Source organism: Leishmania martiniquensis, chromosome 28, assembly GCF_017916325.1.
Source record: "Leishmania martiniquensis isolate LSCM1 chromosome 28, whole genome shotgun sequence".
NCBI lineage: Eukaryota > Euglenozoa > Kinetoplastea > Trypanosomatida > Trypanosomatidae > Leishmania > Leishmania martiniquensis.
In genome coordinates, this window is record NC_090163.1 from 331429 (window position 1) to 353754 (window position 22326).

General features: G+C 59.7%; 8 protein-coding genes across 8 annotated transcripts; all 8 read left to right on the forward strand.

Moving 5' to 3' along the window:
• Positions 1–46: 46 nt before the first annotated feature.
• Positions 47–4501, forward strand: LSCM1_03109 (uncharacterized protein; the record flags this gene model as incomplete). The annotated part of the gene is made up of 1 exon (XM_067320661.1): positions 47–4501. One exon carries the CDS (start codon positions 47–49, stop codon positions 4499–4501), a length of 4455 nt encoding a protein of 1484 aa, XP_067177271.1.
• A 2887-nt stretch (positions 4502–7388) lies between these two features.
• Positions 7389–8306, forward strand: LSCM1_03110 (uncharacterized protein; the record flags this gene model as incomplete). The annotated part of the gene is made up of 1 exon (XM_067320662.1): positions 7389–8306. The coding sequence occupies one exon, from the start codon at positions 7389–7391 to the stop codon at positions 8304–8306; it is 918 nt and encodes a 305-aa protein (XP_067177272.1).
• A 1580-nt stretch (positions 8307–9886) lies between these two features.
• Positions 9887–10453, forward strand: LSCM1_03111 (uncharacterized protein; the record flags this gene model as incomplete). Its single annotated transcript, XM_067320663.1, has 1 exon — positions 9887–10453. One exon carries the CDS (start codon positions 9887–9889, stop codon positions 10451–10453), a length of 567 nt encoding a protein of 188 aa, XP_067177273.1.
• A 1131-nt stretch (positions 10454–11584) lies between these two features.
• LSCM1_03112 (uncharacterized protein) lies at positions 11585–12820 on the forward strand (the record flags this gene model as incomplete). The annotated part of the gene is made up of 1 exon (XM_067320664.1): positions 11585–12820. The coding sequence occupies one exon, from the start codon at positions 11585–11587 to the stop codon at positions 12818–12820; it is 1236 nt and encodes a 411-aa protein (XP_067177274.1).
• Positions 12821–14462: 1642 nt separating this feature from the next.
• On the forward strand, positions 14463–17357 carry LSCM1_03113 (uncharacterized protein; the record flags this gene model as incomplete). Its single annotated transcript, XM_067320665.1, has 1 exon — positions 14463–17357. The coding sequence occupies one exon, from the start codon at positions 14463–14465 to the stop codon at positions 17355–17357; it is 2895 nt and encodes a 964-aa protein (XP_067177275.1).
• Positions 17358–18460: 1103 nt separating this feature from the next.
• On the forward strand, positions 18461–18841 carry LSCM1_03114 (uncharacterized protein; the record flags this gene model as incomplete). The annotated part of the gene is made up of 1 exon (XM_067320666.1): positions 18461–18841. The coding sequence occupies one exon, from the start codon at positions 18461–18463 to the stop codon at positions 18839–18841; it is 381 nt and encodes a 126-aa protein (XP_067177276.1).
• Positions 18842–19854: 1013 nt separating this feature from the next.
• On the forward strand, positions 19855–20289 carry LSCM1_03115 (uncharacterized protein; the record flags this gene model as incomplete). Its single annotated transcript, XM_067320667.1, has 1 exon — positions 19855–20289. The coding sequence occupies one exon, from the start codon at positions 19855–19857 to the stop codon at positions 20287–20289; it is 435 nt and encodes a 144-aa protein (XP_067177277.1).
• A 1438-nt stretch (positions 20290–21727) lies between these two features.
• LSCM1_03116 (uncharacterized protein) lies at positions 21728–22216 on the forward strand (the record flags this gene model as incomplete). Its single annotated transcript, XM_067320668.1, has 1 exon — positions 21728–22216. One exon carries the CDS (start codon positions 21728–21730, stop codon positions 22214–22216), a length of 489 nt encoding a protein of 162 aa, XP_067177278.1.
• Between the last annotated feature and the right edge of the window lie 110 nt (positions 22217–22326).

Consider the following 22326-nt stretch of genomic DNA (forward strand, 5'->3'; position numbering starts at 1 on the left):
GTGCGGTTGCGGGCTGGCCTTCTTCGCGTTCTCTTTTGTCGTGACGATGCTGCGGTCAGAGGGGGAGGCAGCAGGCAGCCGCGGTACCGCCGGCGACGCAGACTCCGGTGGCCATCAGGAGAGAGTGTTGACGAGTCCTGAGAGCAGCGCCCCATCCTGGGCCACCGTACCGAGGAGCAGAAACATGTGTAGCCTTGTCGCCGCTACACCGGATGTAAACGTCAGCGACTGCCAACCGCTGCCGGCCCCACGGACCACGACGACGTGCCATCTAACAGCGAGCACCATCGTCGGGGTGCCGCTGCATCGAGTCTCTGCGTCGGATTTGTTGAGCCTCGCCGACACCAGAAATTCGCAGAGTGGCGCCAATGCCTCGGTCGTCTCCGAGGACCACCCGCTACCCTTGTTGACATCGTTGCCCTTCTCTACAGCACCACGGGTCATCAAGTCCGCCGGCAACACGGGCGCTGGAGTGGATAGCGGCACGGGGGTATCAGGCGCCGCCACCACGGGCGCTGCGACAACGACAAATAGCATTAGCCGGGCCACCTCGTTCGCTGGTCGCTCCATGACGCTACTGGAGCGCCGCAACAATCGCGAGCGCAGCGTTCTAAGTCTTTCATGCTTGTCAGGGCTTAATGTAGAGAAGCTGCAGGAGAGCATGCGGGACACAAGCCTGGTGCTCGATTCCCAAGCACCGGTACCGGTGCCGCAGGGGTGGTCCAATACAGTCGCCTCGGCGGCGCTCCTGAGTGACTACGCCATGCCATCTGTGCACGCGCCACCATCAGGGGCGATCCACTCGACTCCAGTGCCGAAAGCGCCTCCCGCTACCTGCCAGCCTCAGTCCCAGACACTGCAACTCCATAGCAGCGGCGACGACGACAGCGGCTCTCACCACAGCCGCCCCACCTCCACCTCAGATTCTAGAGCCGTCGATACAATCCCCGGCGCGCTGAAGGTGATCGGCTACAACATACTCGCGAGCCGGTTAGCATCTACGGACTTGTATCCCTCCTGTCCGCCCATGGCGTTAAGCGAGGAGTACCGACTAAGCCTCATCAAGGAAGAGCTCCGCCGTGTTGATCCGGACATCCTGCTCTTGGAGGAGATCAGCGTCGCTGTGCATGAGCGCACCCTCGGACCGTATTTGCGATCAGTGCTAGGGATGGAGGGGCATCACGTTGTCATCACGGACCGGGATGGCAACCCGCGCTGCGCTCCGCTGACGCAGGCGACCAAGACAGCAGCCGAGCTCTCGTCTGGGCTGGCGATGCCTTTAGGAGTCTCTTGCGGCACTGAAAGAAGGCCGAAATCGGCGAGCATCACTGCCACCGTAGCCGGGATGGCGGCTTGCAACGGCAGCTCCTCCGCTCGACTTGGCGCCGCAGGTGATGCTACGAAGAGACCCACAGACGCAGGCAAAGGCAACTTCTCGCCCCATCTGCCGCAGCTCGCCGAGCGGTGTTCAAGCGGCCGCTCCAGTCGGTTGGACAGCAGCGCTCGCGTCTCTCGCTTCCCTGCATACTCGTGCTCGACTCCGCCGAATCAGCAGAAGGGTGAAGATGAGTCGCTTCTTCTGCACCCGCAGCAAGCTCGCTCGCCGCAAGAGGATTCTTCGGGCTCCTCGCTCGAGGACACGCCCATCAGCACCAAAGCGACGGCGAACGAATGCGCGATGCAGCGCAGTAGCAGCACATCGAAGCCCACCAAAGATGCTGCTGCGCGGGCGATCCGGCAGACGAGTTCGCGGCTGCCGCTGCGACCGGCGGCGCCGACGCCGACAAATGGGTCGGCAGCACAGCCAACAGCGCTTCCACCGGATAAGGCGACTGAGGAGACCCTCAGCCACCGTCGAGTGGAGATGGATGGAGTAAGCATTTTTTACAAGGCGGCGCGGTTCCGCTTGCTGGAGGTGATGCCAGTACTCTTCAATCGTCTCGCCGCGGCAGAGAAGCGGCTGACCCGCTATGAACACGAAAAGCTTCAGGTGAACTCGCACAACGTAGCACTTGTCTTGGTGCTGCAGGACATGCAGGTGATCGGGGTATCTCGCATCTACGTGGTGGCGGCTGTACATCTCATCTGGCAACGCGTCAACGCTCAGCTGTGGCAGGCGCATCAGCTCCTGCGTGTAATGGAAGAGCTGAAGCTGAAATATTCCAAAGGCTACGTGGACCCCATCTACCCAAGTCACCGAGGCTCTGTTGCGTACGACGGGGCGGCTACCCAGCCGCCGAGCATGATTGACACCCCACTGAACCGAGAGGGAGCGCGGAGGTGCGTGCACGATGACGCCGCATCTCAGCCGCCGCTACCAACGGCGCTGCCGCTGCAGGTGCCGCGCACGCCGTCCGCGCGGCGGCAAAGCGCTATACCCAGCCGCACCACCACGAACGCCTCCGACCCCGCAGGGGAAAGCGGCGGTAGCAGCTTCTTAAACGTCATCACCGACCGCAGGCACGGCCGGTACGCTAGTGTGTGCTCTGGCGCTCCCTCATCCTCAACCACCGCCGTCACATGTATTATCGGTGGTGACTTCAACTCGGAGCGCAGCGGACCGGTCATGGGGTACCTGTGCACGGGCAGAGTGCCGCGCGGGGCGGAGGTGATGGAGTACTGGCGAGCACCACGATCAGAGTCACCAGTTCAGCTCGACCACACGGATGAGCGCTACACCGGTGGGGCGACCAGCAGAGAGGCGGCAAACGCGCTACTACCGACGCCTCCACTCCCACCAGCAATGCCACCGCCGGTGCTGTGTGGTGTGCAGAGCGCGGCAAGGCAGGAGCTGATCAGCTACTCTTTGCGCAATTCGATGCACTCTTCTTTATCTTCGATAGACTCGCTGCCGTTGATGCGGCCGCGCCGCGCGACCCAGTCTCCACCCCCCGACGCCGAGGGCCTCAGCGCCAGTGCTGCACCAAGAGGCCCAGGTACAGGTGAAGGTCTCTCCTCCCTTCATCCGCACACTCCGCTTAGCAAGCGGCCGTCGCATCTCTACCCGACACGTCTCCCGGACGGCGTGCAATCCCCGCGCAGTGGCGCAGCCGATCCACCCCAGAGGAGACGCGACATTTCCACAGATATTCCCGTCACCACCCCGAGGTCCGCACGAAGGTCTGGTGGCGCACCGAGTCGGCAGTCCGTTCCCGGGGCGGCCCCGCGCTTGAGCCGTGGACCTGCCTCTGCGACTCCATCCTCCGCTACCAGTAGCCTCATCGACATGTCGTGCCGCTCTGGGGATGATCACGGGGGTTGCGGTGGTGGCAGTAGCCTTTCAGTCGTTGCAGCGACGGCATCGACTCATGTACGGGGTACGATACCAGCAAGTCTTGCTTGTCGTCGCAGCTCTGACTCTCAGCCGCCCTTGCCACTGCCTTTGCTATCGATGAACAGGGCTGCGGCTAAGGTTAACGCTTCCCCAGCGCTCGCACGACGCGCCTCTTCGTCGCCTGAGCGTCAGAAGAGGGAAAGCGTCGTTCGCCCCGCAAATCAGCGCTCCTACGTACGGCGACGGACCTCACCGGACATCGACACGATCGACAGTAGCGTGCTGGAGCACTACGGTAGCCATACTGTCAGCGAGAGCGGGAGTATGCTGAGCGCTGCACTCGCCATGAGCAACGCGATGCGACTCACTCTACAGACCGGCAACGACACGCCCAGCCTGGAGCCAGGCGAATGCGACTGGGAGGACGTGGAGGGCCGTGGCCGAACTCCAATTTCGCGCCAGGTAACCTCCGGCACCTTCTCACGGCCACCGAGCCCCTCTGAGCGTCACGTGGCGCGGCGGGGCAGCTCAGCTGAGGCCTTGGCGAACGCAGAGGGGAACACCAAGCGGCGACATCGACACCATCTGCTAGCTCCCCGCGCAGATGCGGACAGCGCCGGCGTCGGCAGTGGTAGCGGCGGCTCTGCGGACCTGAACCTTGGATTAACAGGTGAGACCCGGTCCTCTTTCCAGGGAGATTTGGCGTCGCCGGCGTGTCCGCGATCGCGTCCGGTGCGGCGCCAGGCCGGCGCCGCATTCAGTATCGCGGCGCCCGTCTCTACTTCCCCAGAAGCGGTGCGTCATGTGCCCTCCCCGGCACAGCCGCAGCCGCTGTCAGAGGCCGAGTACGACGCCACGTCTTCCAACGCGTCTGTCTCGCCACCACCGGCGTCCTTCATGCGCCTGCCTAAGCTGATTTCCTACATCAACGGCACACCGTCCAGCCCGCCGGTATCTCTCATCGACGACGTTGCGCACACGATCCACTTGAGTGACGCCTATGCTCCGTACTGCTACCGCCATCCCTCGTGTGTTTCAGCGGTAAACCCGTCCACCAACATGGAAGGTAAAGTGCTCGACCACATACTATACGAGGACGAGCATGTTGTATGCGGTGGGGTACTCCGACTCGGAGAGCTTCAGGAGCTTCCGAATGCCCGGGTGCCGAGCGATCACTATATGATTGGAAGTGTGCTGATCCCAATCCAGGAACTGCACCGGGCTTGAGGTGTGGCTGTCGGAGTAAGCGGGTGGGGTGGGGGTGGGAAAGAGAGGGACAGGGCGGCGTGCGCAAACACACACGCGCACAAATCAGCAGAGGTGCGTGGAGAGGTCGATCGACATGAGTGAGGAACGCTGGACGCTGGCCGTTTTTCACGTTATGCCTCCCTTTCCTCTTTCTCGCCTCTGTCTCGCACCCCTGCCTCGCCGATTCGATGGTGCTCCTACCAGCTTGGCGGAGGTGCTGTAGAGGCACCAGTGACAGAGGTATCGCCTCAGAGAAGTCTGCAGGCAGACCTGTGCACCGCGATGTACACAAGCGTGCCAATAGAAGAACGGCCACCGGCATACGCGCGCGCGCCCACTTAAGGGCTATACACCTTCTATTCAGCAGGGGTCTAACCCACGCGTGCGTATAAGAGTAGAGACCTAATCATCTCATCCGCTTATATATAGTGCTATGCATTCATATGCATGGACGGATCCGCACCGAGTGAGCACAGCGCCCTGACGCCGAGTAGGGAAGAGGGAGGAGAGGAGGAGGAGACGGGAGGTCTTCGAAGACCGCGTTGAGGTGGCGACTGTATTTTTGCGTCTTTATATCTTGGAGAGGGGATGGTGGTGAGCGTTGGGCGGCCGAGGGAGCGAAGAAAGTAATCTGCTCTGGCCTGATCTACTTCTTACCTCTCGCTATGGCGGCTTTTTTCCCCTTTCGTATGCACTTAGATGCCTCTCTTCCGTTTTGGTTTTCTCTCCCTCTGCCCCCCTCTCTCTATCTCTCGCTTCCTCCTCCTCCTCCCAGGGAAGCTTGCATCCACGTGCGTTTCTGTCTCGCTCTCCCTCCCTCCCAGTTCTTGGCTCCTCATGCCTTTGTCGAGTAAGCGCTTGTATGTGCGTGTGTGTGTTTGTGTGTGCTCCCCCCTCTCTTCACCTCTCTATGTCTTCCATGTACTTCTGCCCTTCCTCTTGTCTGCCCTTTTTTTTGCGTGGGTTCTTTCGCTCACTTGAGAGCTGAGTGTCCAAACCTCTCTTGCCCCATTTTCGCCGTTGCGTATGTGTATTTGCCTCTCTCCCTCGACACACACACACATATATATACGCGTGCGTACGTGTCTCTCTCTCCATCTCTATGTGTCTGTGTTTGTGTGCTTGACCCGATCGCCGTGCGCTTTGCCTCTGACTTCTGTTTCTCATCCTTCCCTCTCCTTTTCTCTACTCCGCTGCCCCCCCGACGTCGCCCCAGCTGCGGTGGAGTCTGTGGCCTTTTGTCTGTCTGTGTCGGCCCTCTTCCCCCAGGCTCCGTCTATGTGCCCGTGTAACGAACCTGCGTGAGTGCTACTGTTTTGTGTTTTCCCCCCTTTTTCTTCCGTTTGTGTCCGCTCATGTTTCGCCCGTGCCGAGTGTCGTCTTCCCCCGCGTTTCTCCGTTCCCTTCTCCCCTCCCCCCTTCGCTCTCCGCGTGACCTCTGCGCTTGTCGTCCCACTCTCTCTCTCTCTTTCTCCCTCTCGTCCTTGTGTGGGCAGGGGGTGATGATGCGATAGAAAAGGGAGGCGCTCCGGCTGGACACCGGGAGCATCTGTTTGTTTGGGTCGGAGTGGAGGAAGGCGATGAGGGGCGTGGTATCGGCCGCTCACACCTCTCCTGCTCTCCACTTCTTCACACTTCTTCTTCGACGTGCCTTTTTTCGCGTTTTTCCTCCGTCTTGACCTCACCCTACCCGGAGATGACGCACCTGAAGCAAAAATGGGAAAGTACCCCTACCTCTCCCACACGAGCGCATCTCGCGCAGCACACGAGGACCGCCAAAAAAAACGGCAGACGAACGAGATATCGACTGATGGTAGGTGTGTTTAGTGATTCGTTGTCTTGCTGGTCCTTCTGCTGCGGAGGCGGAAGCTCCTGTTGAGCGTGCCGCTTCTCAGCGTGTTGTCGCTCATGAAGCTGCTCTTTCTCTCGTTGTTGTTGTTTTATTCGTGAATGCCTCGTGAGGCGTTTCTTCGTGCAACTGTCGCCCTGAAGCGTAATTATGTATGCCCCCACGCTTCCCATTTCTCTTCGGTTTGGTGCCTACATCCCTTTTTCCTGCCGTGTACTGTGCTCGATGGCGTCTTTCTCTCTCCTTGTCTTCGTCTTTGCCTCCCTGCCAGTGACCCTCTTCCGTTGTTTTCTGTTTCTCGGCCCCTTTCCGCCTCTCAACCTAACCCCACATGTACAGTGTTCACTACGCTTTTGGTTACCTGAGGTGCCACATCAATGCACTTCCTCTCTCTCTATCCGCTTTATCATGCCAGCACAAAGAAACCCATTCCGAATTCGAACATTGAAAAAAACAAAGAAAGGACACGGAGCGAACGGCGACGGAGGCGGGGTACGTGCGTGTTCTGCTCGGGGCGCAGGCACGCACGCGGTGTCTCCCTCCATTACTCGCTGCTCCTCTGGTGCGCTGCGCGAGTCCTCCTCGTCTACTCACCCCACCCCCTGTGCCTCTTCCCACCGTTGCCTGCGCCTCGCTCTCCGGGCCGATGAGGGTACGGCGCCTGCTTCACCCCATGCGCATCTCTCCCCTCTCTCTCTTTTGGTGGTTTCCAAATGTATTTCTTCCCCCTTTTTTCTGTTGCTCGACGAGGGAAAAAGCACTGACACATGACGCTTTTCCGGTCGCCCATACGGAAGCCGCGCACCTCAACCGCGGTAGTCCACAGCGCATACGTACGCCTGTGTTAGTGTGCGTGTGTGTTCTCTTGCGGCATCTTCTCGCTCCCCGTCACCCCATACGCGCATGCAGAGACGACTGTGCCACCTCGACACGGGCGCAGGTCCCTGAAGGCAAAGCGAACGAAGACAGACCCCTCCCCTCTCCCCTTTTTCTTTTTTCTTTTCTTTTCCTTCGCGAATGACTTCTTCCCGCAAGGGAGACGCCGTTGTGGGCTTCCGCGACGAGAGTACGCTGCTCAACACTGACGACCTCAAACATGCGTTGGACATCGCCGTCAACCTCGGCCACCCGCCCAGCGACAAGAGTCCCAACGGAACCTACCGACTCTTCGAGGTCCCGTTCACCTGCAAAAGGGCGCTGTGGGACAACTGGCTCGGCCACCGGCAGGGCGACGCTTTTCAGAATTTCACAGAGAGCGAGCGCGCTCGTGCAGTGCGCGGACTGCTCGTGAAAGCGCTGGACATGGACGGGGATGGAAGGATCACGCCAAAGGACCTCCAGCTCCTGTATGAGACCCGACTCACCTCCACGCTCACTCGCCACGAGGACACACTGAACAAATGGCTGCCACTCGCCGGACAGTGCGCTTTTGGGGGTTTGATGGGCCTCAGCGTGGGGGCGGTGGCGCGCGGCGCCTACAAGAGAAAATACCGGATCGCTGGAATTGGCTTTGCTGTGTACACGGGCGCGCAGTATCTCGCACAACAGAACTTTGTGAATCAAAGGCTACTGGAGAAGGCCTTTCGCGAGAAGGTGCGCCAGCTGGCAGACGTAAACGGGGACGGTGAGGTCAACAGGGAGGACATCAACGCCCTTGTGGAAAATCGAGTGAAGTTCGTCGCGACGAAATTAGGCCCCGGAGGCCTCGCGCCAGGAATGGCCGGGTATGCCTCACTCGCACTAGGCTTTGCGCGTGGCATCCGCGCCCTCTTAGGTTGCATGTGCGTAGCTGACTTCTTCTGTTCTGCCGTCTGGGGCGGGAAGCCTCGCTTCGTTACCTCTGCTTCACAGCATGTTGATTTTTTTCATCTCTCCCCCTTTCGCGTGTGCGCCTTGATGCACGCTATTCCTTCCGCTCACACCTCACAACGGTAGATGCTCTTCCCTATTTTTCCTTGTTTTTTCTTTCTCCCTCTCTAGGGCTTGTGGAGCCGAGTAGGACCGTCTCTCTCCCGCTCTCACGCTGTCCCGTCCCACCCACACACCCACCCACCCAGCATCTATCTCGTGCCACTCACTCGTCCACATACAGGGAGGGAGAGTGGCAGTGGTGAGATTGGAGACTGGAGTAGCTGCAGCGGCATTCAGAGTGCTGATCCGCACTACCACCCCGTTTCGGCTGCCACTCAACGAAGGGCATAGGTGGCGGAAGCGCTCCATGAGCCCATACTGGCAGCTCGGTGCAGAGGAGTGCCGCTTTGGGGGCTTGGGTCGCCGTAGACGAGGCCGCATGCGCACGTTTCATTCCCACTGCAGTGCTTCTTTTGCGTTTGCTCGCTGCATTTTTTTTTCGCGCGGCTGCCAACGATGTTGGTGCCGCGGTGCTGCCGTATGAAAGGGGTTAAGCGGCTCGCGTCTTTTCATATCTTTCGATTTCGCTCATGCATCGGGGCGGGAGTGTCACGCACGACAGGTGTGCGTGTGCGATGTTTACTTTTCTCCATGTCGCCGTGCTCGTCACTGTCGCCCGGCTATTCTCTTCGTTGGCTGCCGCCTATTTCTCTCTCACACACATACTCCTTTCCCCCACCTTTGCACTCGTCCGCAGCGCCTGGGACGGCGGCGGGTTGCCCCATCCCTCCACCTTTCGCCCCCCTTTTTATGCCCTCGCACTCTCCGATGTTTTATTCCCTGCCCCCTCTTCAGCGAACAGGAAGGCGACCCCTCCCCCATGTAAGGTGACCCCGCGATGGGCGAGATCCACACAAAGCATGGACAACGAAACACGCAGACCACTGTCTCTTAGCGGCGCGTTTCACTTCTGCATCGAGTGTCTCTCGTGACGGTATGGTGATATTCCCTGGGCGGATGGCCTGTATGGGCGGCCCTGCGCGCTGCTCTCTGAAGGGCTTGTGTGTCTGGGGGACGCGCGCGTGTACGTGTGAGGGGCCGTGAGTTACTGTTTGCGCAGACAAGTGAATGAAAAGGTGTAAACGTGTGGCCTGCTGCAGCGCACGCGACCACCTCGCGCTCTGCCGCCTCAGCGATGGCCAAGCGCGGACGCGCCCGCCCCGCACGCGCACAGAAAGGCTGAGGAGAAGCAGAGGGCGAGCGGCGACACCACTGCCACTGAACATGTCTCCCCCTCCCTCCCCTCGCCCACGCCTCGACAAAAAATACGAGCGAATCAGATACCGTTTCTTTAAGCAAGGCGACGCCGCCTCGGAGAAAGGGTTTCTCTTTGCTCTCAGACTGGCAAAAAGCGAGAGGGAGGCTGGGGAGGAAGAGGTGCGGTCCTTGATGCTGCTAGTGTCTAAGACACGTGCTGCTGTAACCCCGCTCCTCGTGCATGAGTGCACGCTGTACCCTATGCAATGGGACCGACGCTCAGCTTTCGAAAGTGAAAAAAATCTTCTTTCTTTGGCCACACCCTCTGCTGATCACACTCCCACGACCCCGTGACACTGCCCGTTGCCAGAGCGAAAAAAGGAGCAAAGCGTGCTACACTTAGTGTCATGCTGGTGAGTGCTGCACTGTACGCACGTGCCCTAGTGGATCGCAAGTCCCCACAGCTGTGGGGTGCGCCTGGAGCACCGATTATTCGCATGCGCGGCCACCACGTCGTGTGGAAGTTTCAGTCCTATGATATCTTTGTGGAGCACACGCACCGGCGGCGCAACTCCGACATCCGTCTCCTGCACTACCTCGGTAAGCACTGCCCTCACCCACAAAAGTCACTTTGGTCTCCCGACACCCCGGTCACGCAGGATCGCCACTTGTTTATGCTGACGACGGTTGACGTGGACGCCTTCAAGTATTGGTTTGGTGTCAAGCGATGCCGTCTCTCTGTGGGGCCGTGGAACATCCTCGCGAAATCGGGGCTGCTCCCGCCGTCTTACAAGCAGAACTCAAAGATTATGCCGAAGCCGATCTTCGACAAGGAGAAATTGATGAAGTACTATTTGGCCAATCGCAAGGACCAGCGCCAGGTGGAGCGGGAGGACTATCTCAGCTACAAAAATAGCATGACGAAGTCGCCAGAAGAGCGTGCGGCAGAACGACCGGTGGCGCCGTTTCTTTAGCTCCTCCTCGACCCCCTTTCTCCTCTATGAAAGCGGCGACGGCAGCAGCGGCATCCAAGTGCGTGCGATGGACGATGGCGGCGAGGGTTGCGTTTGTGTGTGTGTGTGTGGTGCACGTGTGTGTATTTGCGACGCGCGCGCTCTCTCCATCATTCTCCACGTGTTTCACCCCTCTGGTGCCGTCATATGTTTTGTGTCTCGCCGTCTCGGCGTTTCGCTCTGCGCTTGGGGGCTGGTGTGCACGCGCGACACGGATGGTGGCAGGCTCGGTGGAGGATTTGCGTGAGCCACCCTCCTGAAACAGCAACACAGATATCCATGAAGAAAAAGGCGGAGTCGGTCAACACGACGCTGTCGTCAGAGAGGGGCGCCACACAAGGCGTCCTCCGCTGCAGCCGCATAGAAGGACAGTGATGTTGATGGCGCAGCAATATGTGCATGTGGGTGCGAAAAAGAGGAGGACGCGAGCGAATATGTGCTTCTCCACGCGTTTTTGTGCGTGACTGGCGGCTTCCTAATGATCGCTACGCACTCTCATTTTGTCGAGTGCACACACACACACACACATGCACGAGTAAACTGCACGCGTGATGAACGCGAGGTGCTCGTTTCGCCGACGGGTCCACGGCACAATCAAGTACGCGCCACTCGAATCTGTCTCTCCGTTGCCTTTCCTATTATCTGCACCTTACACTCCACGCTTCCCTGTTCGCATCTCTGCGTTCCCATACCTTTCTCTCTCTCTTTTTTCTCTCTCTGTCTGTGTCTGTGTCTGTGTGAGTCGTCCTAGTACGCCCGCCCTCACCTCGGCTGTGCCTTTGCCGTTCTCTTTCAGTCTCCCTTCCGCTGTGGCGGTCACCTTGAGTATCCGCGTGTTGCTGCCGTCGTCGCCATCGCTGGACCGCCTTTCGCCCGACGTGCCCCCCTTCAGCTTTGCAGTTCATCAGAGCGGCGAGTCCTTTTCACAGATCAATTTTTTTCTTTGCTATTTCATTCCGGCTTCGTTCCCTCTGCCGGTGCCCGGGTCTCGCCCTCTCTCCTTCCGCGCTCTTCCCCACCGCCGGTGCCAGCTCCTCTCGACCACCTCACTCACGGCGACAACCATAAACACTGCATTTGCATCCGAGAAGAATGGAGTCGCCTATAAACCCCGCCGTGTGGCAGGTGCTCTTCAATGCTGCCTTCGGCACCCTCTCCGCCGCCACTCTCTACTCCGTCTACCACCAGAGGTACGACATGGAGTCGGCTCAGCAGGCGGCGTTCCTGGACCTACGCAAGGCAGATTCCGAGGAGGACCGTGTTGCGAAGCTGACAGAGTTGCAGGCAGCATGCAAACCGGAGGCGGTCCGCCGCCAACCCTCTGCTCGCATGAGCGCACTCAAGCATGGCGCTCCGATTGTGCAGATGGCGAAGCTGCAGAAAGATGGCTCGAACGTGGCAAGTGTTCGCGTAGCCGTCAAGGTTATCTTGTACATTTATGGCCCCGACGCTGAGGGCCGGCGTAAGCTAAACAGTCTCGACGGCTACAAGGTACTGCTGACGACTCTGAGCGAGGCACAGCGACAGGGACAAGAGGACTTGATGGAAGAGGTGGCGCAGGCGTTGGATACGCTGACAGAGGTGGACGACTCCGAGGTAGTCCTCGACACAGACGTGCCCAGGGGCAGCGAAGGTACCGCAACGCTGGCTCGCTTGCCGGCCACCGTGAAAATGTTGCGCATCCTCGACCCGGAAGGCTCCGTCATCTTTCTCTCATCTCTTACCGGCATCTTTGCGAACATTTGCACCCTCGCTGAGGGTGCAGCCAACATTGGCGGCGGTGTCGATGGGCACAGCGGCATGTCTTTCTTCTTGCGACTACTAGACCACTCCAACCGCCGCGTCGTAGCGAACGCGATCACAGTGGTGCGCTTTCTCGCTCGTGCGCAGGTTTGCCAGGAGGAGCTCATCGAGGAAGAGAATTTGGTGCGCCTGGCCGAAAATTTGCATGTAACCGGCGAACCGGTGGTCGTGAACTCTATCTTGACGATCATCCTGGTGATGGCCGGCAGCAAAAAGTACGGCGAGGCCTTCTTCTCGGGCATCGCCTCCAGCACCATTCCCACCACCCTCTTCGAGTTGTGGACGCGCTTTCCTGAGAAGTCGCTGCGCAGTCGTGCGGAGGTACTCTCGCGGTTGCTGTTGCGCATTCCGCAGACAGCACCCGTCGTTGCTGCCCTTTTCGAGCGCTTCCGTCCCCAACTAGAGGAACGTCGCCGACGGGATGAGGAAGAGTACAAGCAGCACATGCAGCAGATGCAGCAGAACCAGATGATGCAGCGGATGATGATGGAGCAGATGGGAATCGACCCGTCCATGATGGGATAGGCGCAGGAGTGCCTGGGGCACACCTGGGGTGTGCCGTGAAGCTTCCTCAAGCGAAGGAGCACATCACGCTGCAGTCATGCCTCCTCGAGGTCCGTTGGGAAAACCGCGTACATATGGCTGCGTTGTTAAAGTACGCTTTCAGGGTATGGGCGCATGCGGGCCATGCCGTGCAATCGTCGTCGCCTCTGCCCACATAGTTTCTTCTCTTGGGTTGTCTTTCTCTCTGTGCATTCGGCCGCTGTTTTTTCTTGGTGATGCTCCCCCCTTTTTTCTTCCTGATTGGCAGCGTTGTGCATTGCGACTGCGACAGCGTCTTCCCTCGAGAGTGATGGTGGTGGTGGTGCAGTGGATAACCTTTTTATGGGTTCTTTTGTGGTAAGTCTGTGCGTGCGTGCGCATCTCTGTTGCTCTCTTGCATCGAAGTCGGATCGAATGGATGATGCACTGTGTGCGCTGTGTTTTTTTAAGCCCCGTAAGGGAAAGAAAGGTGCATGCCGCGTAGTGCCTGCCCCTTCCTCCCCTCCATCTCTGGACTGATTCCGCACACACATATATATATATATGCGCATGTATATGCGTATGTATGTGTGCGCGCATGTGCACTCTGTCTCGAGGCGGTGAGTACAGTGAAAGGAGCAGAAGGTGGGGACGAAGGGGGTCTGCGGCACACTTTGGCGAAGGGAGTGAGAGGCCTAGCTGGGGCTCGCGGGGAGGAGGAGCAGAGAGGTGGTAAGGTGGCCAATGAGTCGATGCAGAGAAAGAGAAGTGTAACCGAGGAGACCGTTACGCGTGCGTGCTTGTGTGTGGCGCGTGCGTCGGCGCAACACGCCGCGGCTTCTCCCTGTGAACTCTCACCGGTACCCTCTTTCCTTCCGGCTGCCCCTCCCGCCGGCCCCCAGCGGGGCTCGGAAGGGGGGACGGGAATCGATGTCAGCATGGCCTTCACGATCTGTCCCTTGCCCTTCATTTGCGTCTCGCCACGAGCCATCTCTGCCTTCTGCCCATCAAAGTCGTTCTCTCTCCGTCTCAACGCACGGCCCACCAGGGGGGAGAAGGTACTAACGGACCGACAGAGAGAGCCGACACGATTGGCGCTGAACTGATATGCGGAAGGATTAAACGAAGCGCATGAGGCACACTGGTTCTATCCACATGGATGGTGCATGTATGGATACCCTCGCCTCTGTCGAGAGGATCTGCTAGAGCAGGCGGGGGCCGCTTCTGTTGCACTCTTGGGCTCTCTGAACCGAACAAGCAAGCAGCGCTTCCTCCATCTCCCCCCTGCACGCACCTTTCCAGAAGGCGCTGTGACATGCTCATCAAACGGTACGGGAGAGGGGCCACGGACACGGTAAGCGATGCACTCTCAGCTCCATCCCTCTCTCCCCCGTCTCGGTTCTTTCTCTGGTCTGCCCTTTTCGTCCTGACCGCCTCCCCTCCCCCTCCCCGCCACTGCCCTCTCCCGAAGTTGTTCTCCCCTCCTGCACGCGCAAAGAGCCAATTTATCGCCTACGCACACGCGCGCCACTCTGCCCGACGCGGCTGCTTAGTCGTTCGCGCGCGCCCTTTTCTTCAACGAGACCCCTCCCCCGTCCCTCTCTTCCATCATCGTTGACACTGAAACGCAGGGCACCGACGGCGCATGGAAGATCAGGGGGAACCTCTGCATCGAAATGTGGCGGAGGAGGCGGCAGGCGAGCGCGTCGCCGAGGCATTGGCTGAAGAGGAGGAGGCGGTACCGCTGTGCCAGCACGACGATTACGATGCGAGTCTCTCTCTGGCCGATCGTGAGGCCAAGTGGGGTTTCACCTTCAGCGAGCTGCAATCCGCTGTGAAGGTTGTTCGGGTGCTGTTCCACAATCCTGCCCTCTACGTCGGCGACCCTTACCTCTCTGACAGCCGCCTCTACACAATGATCACCCGTGACCGGAAGACGAAACGGGAAAACCGGAACGTTTTCAAGGCCATCATGAATGAGGAGAAGAGTCGTCGAAAACGCTACCTGCGCCAGCAGGACATCGATGCGGTGCGCCGCACTGCCATGAAGCGTGAGCGCGACGATGCGCTGAGCGCGCTGCTTCTGACAGGCAGCGAGGGGGCTGGGGGCAAGGTGGCGCCGCTCTTGCTAGAGGAGAGGCCGAAGGCCCCCGAGGTGATGGGCAACGATCGCGGCGACGACGACTTGAAGGACAACCTTGCTGGCGCCGGTTCTGCAGCCAACGGCAGCACTGCTGGTAGTGCGGACAGTGCGAGCCTCTCGTCATCGGAGAAGGAAGTGCTGCGGCTTGTGGGTGCCTTTGAAAACCTTCTGCGCCTGGAACAGGCCCTGCGAGGCGAGCGAGTGGAGGGTTACGAGGGTGACTGCAGCGCTGGTGCCGCAGCTGCGGCATCACCATCAGTGACGAGCGCGCCCGTCACCGGCGGAGAGGGTGACCCGTCTACGTCAAGAACATCTTCCTACTCTGCTGCGAAGAAATTGCGCACGGAGACGGAGGAGCCAACGGCCGCCCCGGCCACGGTGCTGGACTGGATTGTGATCACTCAGCTCACCGCACAAGTGTACCGCTACTTGCCGCACCTGTACGGGTCCCAGATGCCGCCACCTTTGTTTGACGGCGCCATTCCGGTGGACGCCGTTAGCTCCCCTCTTGTAGTGCGCAGCTATATTCGTGGTATGAAATGTTATGTGGCACAGCGTGCTGCGGCGCTGGTGCACCTCGCGCCCGAGACGTCACCACCCGATTTGTCGATTGCCTCCGGAAGAACGAAAGCCGTGCCGCTTCGCTCCCTGTTAACCTCGACGCATCGCGATGTGATTGTGCGAACCCCTGTTGCCGAGCTACGCTCTATCGCCGGCCTTCGTGCGTTGATGGAGGGCGACCACCCCAGAACAGCTTCCTCGCAAGTGATGGCTGTGGTGGACCTGCCGCTGGATGACCTGCTGCGAGCGCTTGAGCTGGTGCTGCTAGAGGGGGCCACGGACGAGCGCTTCTGCCCAGTGCCCGCGGTCGCTGATGGCGATGCGGAGGAGAAGGAAGAGCGCATGCGCACGCGGCCGCTTTGCGTTGCCGAGCAAACGCTGCACTGCTTTATCGCACGTCGCGTATACGGTTCTGCCAAGGTGCGCGGCTGCGGCCCTTCGCCGGTACTGATTCAACGCAGCCCCCCCAACTCCTCGTCCGAGGAGCCGGAGGGGTACTGCGTCTACGACGATGTGCAGCGCTACGCGGTGGAGCACCATGAGGATGCCGCGCAGTTGCGGCTGAGCAAGTTTATCGGGTGCCACATATGCAAAGTGCGCTACAATCGCCTCCACCCGTACTACTACAGCATGTGCCACCTCTGTGGCGAGTACAATTACAACAAGCGCCTCATGGCGCGCGACCTACGTGGTAAGACGGTGCTCCTTACGGGCTGCCGCATCAAGATCGGGTACGCGATGACACTCTCGCTGCTTCGCTGCGGTGCCACGGTGCTCGGCACCACCCGCTTCATCCACGAGGCAGCGGCGCGCTTTCAGCAGGAAACGGACTACACCTTATGGAAGGATCGCCTGCACCTCTTCTCGCTTGACCTGCGCGACATGTGGGTCGTCACGCAGTTCTGCGCGTTTGTGCGGCTGCACTACGGAAAACTCTTTGCCATCATCAACAACGCAGCACAGACAATCGCGCGCACAGCGCAGTACACGGAGCACCTCCGCCGCATGGAGATGAACCCGCCAGCCGCCCTGCATGCCCGCATCCAGCACGATCGGCGCGCAGCCGAATGGTACAATTTTTTCTGCCATCACTCAACGGTCACAGTCGGGCAGCCGCTATCGATTGAGTACCACCCGGCCACGCAGCCTTTTCTAGGCGCAAATGAAGCGGCTCACCACGGCGCTACGGACGAGGAAAGGAACGGTACGAGCGTGGCGCCGCAGTCTGGCGTCGCTACGAGCGCAGTGTCACCACTGGCGGACGGCAACGCATTGGCCGTGCATGTGGGGTGTGACCGCACCCTCATCTTTGACCGCTACGACACGCAAGCGGAGGAGAGTGACCACCGCGAGAAGAACTCGTGGGTGATGAACCTCGCTGAGATACAGGGCGGCGAGGCGGCGGAGGTGATGGCTATCAACGCCCTCTCCCCTTTCATCCTTAACGGTCGTCTAAAGAGGTGCTTAATGAACCGCGAGGGAGACGCGGTGCCGAACGAGCCGCGCTTCATCATCAACGTCTCGGCGATGGAGGGGCAGTTCTACCGGTTCAAGCAAACAACACACCCGCACACGAACATGGCCAAGGCGGCGCTTAACATGATGACGCGCACCAGTGGCGACGACTACGCCGCAGACGGAATTTACATGAACTCGGTAGACACGGGGTGGATTACAGATGAGTCGCCGAAGCTGAAAAAAGATCGACGGGCGGAGCAGTTTATGCTGTGCCCACTTGACGAGGTGGATGCGGCAGCGCGATGCCTGGACCTCGTCTTCACCAACAGTCGTATGTACGGCATGTTCTACAAGGACTTCAAGGCGATTGCCTGGTGACCCCGATGACGGCTGCGGCGGGAGGCCGGTGAGGGGTGGTGCTCTGCGGCAGCCGTATGAGTGAGATCGCAGGGAGGGAGGGCCTAGAGGCTATAGCGCGTGGACGTGTTTCATACTTGCAAGCCTCATCTCACACTCCCTTCCCTGTGGTGGCGGCCGCCGCTTCGGCTCTCACGAATTGATGACATGACCGCTGTGTTTTTGGCGGATCCCTTCACAGCGGAAGGCTACGGGCCGTCTGCCTCCGTGTACGAGGGAGTGCCGTTGCCGGCCATCTCTGTTCCTCTTTCAAGATGCTGTAGCCTTCACTGCCCTCGCTTCTTTCCTCCTCCTCACCGATGCAGACCCACACAGGAGGATGCAGAAGCGATGCGTGCCTGTGCCCTTGTTCGATAAATCTGACGTAACTCTTTACTGCCTTTCAAGGAAACAGAGCATCTGTTGCACTATCTCCCCCCTTCCCCCCTCTCGCTGTCGAGTGAGGGTATGCCTCTATGAGCGTGTACCACCCTGCGCAGGTGCATGTTGTGCGGCGCGCCCCTCCTGCTTCTCCATCTTCTTTTCCGGCGCCCTCCCCTCCCCGACGTACAGGGGGGAGGAAGAGTGCGCACGGCGACGGTGCTAGACGGTAGTGTTGGTGGTGGCGAGCCTGAGGAGCGTATGCCAACAGAGAGATAGCTGCTGCTGCTGGGCTGATGCAACAACAGAAAGCCTGAAAAAAGGGGGCGCCCTTGACGGCGTTTTTCTATCGATGCAATGCGCTGCTGTCTCTTCATGATGAAAGGACGTGGGAGCGTTGCAGTCTCCTCCAGCCGCCCCGTCCTCATTGCGTACGCCGCGCCTTTGAGGACGTCTTCCGCTCTTAACATTTTGACGTGCTCTCTTTTTCACTCGCTTGCACGCCCTCTTTGTGGGTTGCTCGTGCCATCTCGCTTGCCACCGAGTGGATACATGTCATCGACTCCGGCCTCTCGGAGGACCTCTGTCTCTCTGTCTCTCTTCCTGGCAGGCGCGCTCTGCACATACGCGTGCTGCCATCTCTCTATTGGCTGCCCACATACCTCCATTTCCTCCCTTCTTTTTACTCTCGTGGCTCAGGCAAGATGGCATCCGAGTACGCCGCCGCGCCTCGTGAGCCCTTCACCATGCCTCGCCCAGGCTCCAAATTCTCTGAGCCTGCGGTGAAGTGCATCATCAAGGAAGTTTGCGAGGACATGGTCGGCCCGGATCGGCCGTACGTCTACGAGGAGGCTCAACCGCTTATCAAGGACTTGTGCGCTGAGATTCAGCAACGGGCTGTGCGCCTGGGCTACGAACGGTACAAGCTGGTCACCCACGCGATAGTAACGGAGGCCTCTAGCCAAGGTATGCGTATCGCTTCGCGTTGCCTGTGGGACCCTGAGACGGACAACTACGCGACCTATACGCACTCGACGCAGTATATGCACGTCACCATCGTCGTCTTCGGCGTTTACTGGGAGTAGAATAGAGAGGAAAGGCGCGCCAAACAGGCGATGGGGTTCGGCCGAAGCGCGAGGAGAAGCTGGCGCGAACGCGTGCAGATGGAACGCTGGCAGGGTAGCGAGGAAGGGGAGGAACAATGAAGGTCTCATGCTGTCGTCTCCGGCATGTTCTCAGCTTTCGTGCATGTGTGGGTGCCACGTGCATTGCTCTGCCCTTTGTGCCACTGATCCCTCCCCTCCCGTCTTCTCTCCAGTGGCCGGTCGCTCGCGCTTCCCGTTTTTGGTGCACCTGCGCTCACATTAAAAGGAGAGGACCGCGATGTGCTCCCGCTGCGTGTGCCGCTGATGCTGCTGCACGGGTCTCCTTCACGCCCTTTAGCGTGTTTGCGGCGCCCCCGGCGAGGAGGGGCGATGACAGAGGTGATGGGTGCGCCTATTTGTGCCCATGTTCGTGCATGAGCGGCCGCATCCAAACGACAGATGGCAGTCTGGCTCGCCTGGTGCGATTTTTCATTGACGGGTCTTTCTGATGTACAAGAGAACGCGCACGTAATCTGCCCCCCTCCCCTGCCCCTCCGGCCTACTCTGGCCCTGCACTGCTCTCTTCTTTCCTTAGGAATACACACGCGCGCCTCTCTTTCTCTATTTATGTATGCGCGCGTGTGTGTGTGAGGAAGGGGTGCCCCCTTTGAGAGTTGCAGAATACGGCCGACGCCCCGAGCACTTTGCAGTGTGGAGGTGGTGACAGGGACAGCTGTACGCATCGTCACCTCAATGCTTATGTGTCCGCAGCGCTTTCTGTGCACCTCATCCTTTTTCCTCTCGGCCACCTCCTCGGCTACCCGCACATCCTCCGGGGCTGCCGTCCTTGCTTTTCCTCCTTGTGCTCTTCTCTGCCGCATCGCGCGCAAACAAACACCGCGCACGACGCATGCCAACCAATGTTGTGTGCACACGCAAACAAAATGACGACCACACGTATGGACACGCGCTGACAGGGTGTACCGAGTGAACCTCTCTCTATTTATCTCACTATGTCCAAGAAGCAGGAAGTCAGGGAGTACGGCCCGAACGTGAAGAAGGGCGACCTTGTGTACGGCGTCGTGCACATCTTCGCCTCTTTCAACGACACGTTCGTCCATGTCACGGACATGTCCGGCCGCGAAACGTATGTGAAGGTCACCGGCGGTATGAAGGTGAAGGCTGACCGCGATGAGTCTTCCCCCTATGCGGCTATGATGGCGGCGCAGGATGTGGTGGCCCGCTGCAAGGAGTGCGGCATCAACGCCCTGCACGTCAAGATGCGTGCTGTCGGCGGTGTTCGCACCAAGTCCCCTGGCCCTGGCGCCCAGGCCGCCCTCCGCGCTCTTGCCCGCGCCGGGATGAAGATTGGCCGCATCGAGGATGTCACCCCGATCCCGACCGACTCCACCCGTCGCAAGGGCTCCCGCCGTGGTCGCCGTCTGTAAGGCACCAGGCATGTGCCTGCAGATCGCCTTTCGAATGCAAGTCCGTCTCCGGCGGATAATTTGGTGTCGATGCGTGCACGCTCGCAGTGCCCTTTGATGAGCTCCCATGCAAGCGCTTGTCTCTGTGTGCTCGGGGCGTGGGTGCGCGCAACAGAAGAACAGAGGTCGCATGCACACACAGACACACACAGAGATGCATCCGCACCCGTTTAATCGCCAGAGCGGGCTCATCGGCAGCGATCTTGCCCCCAAAGGGGGAGTGGTGGTAGTCGCGTACTGGTTGAGCTATCCTCTGCCCCCTTCGGAGGTGGGCGGTGACCGTGGCGATGGGCGACATTTCGTGCTATCGCACGTTGGTGATCTTGCGCCGGTGCCGTCGCTGGTACGCAGTCCGCACTGAGTTCCTTGTGGTGGTTACGCCCCATCGTCGTTTCTCGCGTCATTTTGTCTCTGATTTTCGCTTCCGTTCGCTTCATTTCTGTCGCTGCCATAGGACGTATATCATTCCAACAAACAAATGCGCACGAGAGAGAGAAAGCGTGCCAGGAGACGACGAAGGTCAGAAGAGCAGCACTCACACGTGGGGCATCTGCGGGGCTATGCCGTATCCTGCAGGAAAGCCGGGCCCTGAACGGCTTCGGCCCATGCGCGTCTGAATGTGTCGAGGTGCGTGTGCACCTCCGCATTTGCCCTTCGGAGGAAGGGGGGAGGAGGAGGAGGGTGCGCGCGACGGTGTATGGAGGGAAGCGGGAAAGTGTGTGAGCCGCCCACGCACACTACACGTAGACGCCTACTAGCGAGGAAGGGCTTGCTATTTTCAGCAGAGAAACGGAGGAGCGGAGTCGCACGCGGTGCAGTCGCAGTGGCAGAGCTGTGCAGCATGCGCTCCTGGCGGTCATGGCCACCTCATCCGTTTGTACCGTTCTGCTTCGGCACAGTGTGCTGCCCTTTTCGATCTCTCTGTTTCTCCACCCTTCCCTTGCCATCGTCGTGCCTGCGCTCTCATGTCTGATGCGCTCGATATGTTTACTCCTTTCCCCCCTCTCTCTCCTTCATGTCTTCCTTCCCTTCTTCCGTGCGTGGCGTTGCCTGCACTCTTCACGGCGCTGTGTGCGTTTGGATGGGCTTGGTTTCGTCCACCGGCCGCACCCCCACCCTCATGCAGTCCTTCTCGGGGATACGTTCACCGCTTGTTTCCCCATTCCCTGTCTGGACTCAGTCGCGCACGCCTATTCACTTCACCGATACGAAAAAGAGCTCTTTTCGTGTCAGCACCTGTGGATCTGTCCCTGCTGCGCGCGCCCGTCGACGTTCGTGATCGCGCGGCATCCACGTAAGTGCGCCGGCAATCATCGCTGTGAAGCACAAGCGCTCACAAGGATTGCATTCACGCCCGCAGAGTCGCGAAGAGGCGCTCCCATAAAGAACAAGACGAACAATGAGTGCGAACGTGAATTTCTCAGCTAGCGCGAGGATGGCGAACGGGGCGCTGTCAACAGCGGCCGCTTCGGCACCGTTGGTGCCCACCTCTAAAAGCAACGCACCGGGCTCGGCCAAGAGCAAGAGTCACATGATCTTGCCCTATGAGGTGCTCTTCAACCTCTTAGGTCGCCGGGTGACAGTGCTGCTCACGAGAGGTTACCAGGAACTGGAGGGTAACTTGGAGTCTGTAGACAGTGACAGGGGCGACATGCTCTTGTCCGAGGTGGTGCGCTACACCTGGGAACCTTCGCGCTCACGAGATGAGGAGACCGCCGCTGCTGCCGCAGGTGCGGGACAAGGCACATCTGGCGACGGCACTGAGGAGGACGCGTTTTGCAGGTGCTTTGGTGGGGGTCAGCGCCGTGAGCTGAGCCGGTGCCGTCAAGCGATGGTCAACAGCTCATTTGTCGCCCTCGTCACACCCACGCTCTTCATACCAGTGTAGCGGCTGCGAGTGCGGCGAGCACGTAGACGCGTGCGCCCCTTTGGTATCCGGCATCGCAGTGCCGGCTTGTGGCGCGAAGGGGGGAGGGGACGGCTCCGTGCGGCTGCGGA